General features: G+C 57.7%; 1 protein-coding gene across 1 annotated transcript in view; it reads right to left on the bottom strand.

Annotated features, from left to right (window-relative positions):
- The window catches only part of LOC311311794 (NACHT, LRR and PYD domains-containing protein 12-like), a 12,601-nt gene that overhangs the window by 185 nt on the left and 9,916 nt on the right, over positions 1-2,500 (bottom strand). Inside the window, exons 7-9 of the mRNA XM_084441561.1 lie at positions 1,779-1,952; positions 607-780; positions 1-468 (exon numbers count right to left, since the gene is read on the bottom strand). The exon at positions 1-468 is cut by the window's left edge and continues 185 nt beyond it. Of these exons, the coding sequence (XP_084297687.1) occupies positions 342-468; positions 607-780; positions 1,779-1,952 (475 nt within the window). The 3' untranslated portion in view covers positions 1-341. The remainder of the gene's footprint in view (positions 469-606; positions 781-1,778; positions 1,953-2,500) is intronic.

Here is a 2,500-nt window from a genome sequence, read left to right as displayed (position 1 = left end):
ACACACACACACACACACACACATACACACATACACACACACACGCAGTGAAGTTCTTAGACAGGAGGTCATCATTCCATGTTCAGATTTCCGTCTCGTTGGGATAAAGCCAGGGCCTCTAGGACCACAGGTCAGTTTGGGAAACAATTACTGAATTACAGTTTTAAAAACACAAACATTGCATAATTAAAAGTTAAAAGAACACATTGCCCAGACATCTGTCTGTCAAATCCAAATATCATCCCACAATTGCCCCTGAACAAATCAATTACCCCTGAAGAAATCAACTCAGTGTCAAACCCAGTAGGGTATTCATTTGCATGCTCGTCCTCCGACTGAGTTTAAATGAGCTTTAGCAGCAACTTCTTGGCCGCCTGCTTCTGCTGGTCCAGAGTCAGCTTCCTGCTCGCCAGGTCACAGCAGTCCACCGGCGTCTCCGACCGGCTCTCCTCCAGCTCCGCCTCGATGCTGCAGCGGCCAGAACAGTGGATATTATTATTATTATTATTATTGAGCATCTCGTCGTACCATGCTAGCTGTATCTTGGACATATGACAGATAAACATCCTTGAATGTGGACGCGCGTCTCTCCGGACCCCTACTCACTCCAGGGCGCTCATCTTGAAGCCGGGGTCCCTCTTGAAGCAGGTGAGGACGGGCACGGCCACCTCTTTGAACTGGTTGCCCATGAGGTGCAGCTGGGCCAGGTGCGAGGGGTTGGCTCGGAGGGCCTCCCTCAGGTACGTGAAGCTCAGCGCCGTGAGGCCACAGCTCCTGAGCCTGGAAGCGCCGAGGGAGGGGGAGGAGCTTCAGGATCACGCTGGTTAAGGCGTCATGTGGACGTTCATAAGCAGGGATTCCCCATCATGTGTTTTTGTGGCCGATATCGATCGTCTATGAGCCCTATCTACCGATAACCATCTTTTGTTTTGTTATATCAGCTGGTATAGCAGTACAGTTTCCATTTAAAGACATTTCATCCATCAAATTGAGTTCAAACTAGGCCTATACGCATTTTTTTTCTACCTCAATATTTACTTGATCATTATGCAAACAACCCCATGTGCTGCGTTCTAGGTCTCACAACATGACATGTTTGAGGTCAACGTGCAGGTGCAGTGACCTGGCCGTCACCGATCGATCATCATGATGGACTACAAACACAATCTCATATTTAGAGAGAGAGAGAGAGAGAGAGGGAGAGAGAGAGAGGGAGGGGGAGAGAGAGAGGGAGGTAGAGAGATTGGGAGAGAGAGGGAGAGGGAGGGAGAGGGAGAGAGAGGTAGAGATTGAGAGAGGGAGGTAGAGATTGGGAGAGAGAGGGGGAGAGAGAGGGAGAGAGAGAGGGAGAGAGAGGGAGGGGAGAGAGAGAGGGAGAGGTAGAGATTGAGAGGGAGAGGTAGAGATTGAGAGAGAGAGGGAGGTAGAGAGAGGGGAGAGAGAGAGAGAGGGAGAGGTAGAGATTGAGAGAGAGAGGGAGAGAGAGAAGGGGAGAGGTAGAGATTGAGAGAGAGAGGGAGAGATTGAGAGAGAGAGAGGGGAGAGAGAGAGGGAGAGGTAGAGATTGAGAGAGAGGGGGAGAGAGAGAGGGGAGAGAGAGAGAGAGGGAGAGGTAGAGATTGAGAGAGAGAGGGAGAGAGAGAAGGGGAGAGGTAGAGATTGAGAGAGAGAGGGAGAGAGACACAGAGAGAGAGAGAGGGAGAGAGAGAAGGGGAGAGGTAGAGATTGAGAGAGAGAGGGAGAGAGAGAGAGAGAGAGGGAGAGGTCGGGGGTCGTACAGCAGGATCTCCAGGCGGCAGGCGGTCAGGCTCAGCCCCCCACAGAGCAGCTTGACTCCCTGGTCGGTCAGCTGGTTCTCACACAGGTCCAGCTCCCGCAGCGCCGCCGGCTCCCTGCTCAGCGCCGAGCTCAGCGTGGGACAGCACCTCTCCGTCAGCTCGCACTCCGTCAGCCTGGGGGGGCGGGAGAGGGGCGGGGGGGAGGAAGAGAGGCGGGGGAGGGAGAGAGGCGGGGGGGAGGAAGAGAGAGGCGGGGGGGAGGGAGAGAGGCGGGGGAGAGGGAGAGAGAGGCGGGGGAGAGGGAGAGGGGCGGGGGGGGAGGGAGAGAGAGGCGGGGGGGGGAGGAAGAGAGAGGCGGGGGGGGGGGGAGAGGGGCGGGGGGGGAGAGAGAGGGGAGGGGGGGGAGGGGGGAGAGGCGGGGGGGGAGAGAGAGGGGCGGGGGGGGAGAGAGAGGGGCGGGGGGGGAGGGAGAGGGGCAGGGGGGAGGGAGAGGGGCGGGGGGGGAGGGAGAGGGGCAGGGGGGGAGGGAGAGGGGCGGGGGGGGAGGGAGAGGGGCGGGGGGGGAGGGAGAGGGGCGGGGGGGGAGGGAGAGGGGGGTGGGGGGGAGGAAGAGAGGGGTGGGGGGGAGGGAGAGAGAGGCGGGGGGAGAGGGGTGGAGACCGCGTCAAAACACCAACGCTAACGCGCCACGCTACGATGCCCTTTCTTTTACAGCACTTCCT

This window comes from Borostomias antarcticus (genome assembly GCF_949987555.1).
Source record: "Borostomias antarcticus genome assembly, chromosome: 7".
NCBI lineage: Eukaryota > Metazoa > Chordata > Actinopteri > Stomiiformes > Stomiidae > Borostomias > Borostomias antarcticus.
This window is presented reverse-complemented; position numbering and strand designations above follow the sequence as displayed.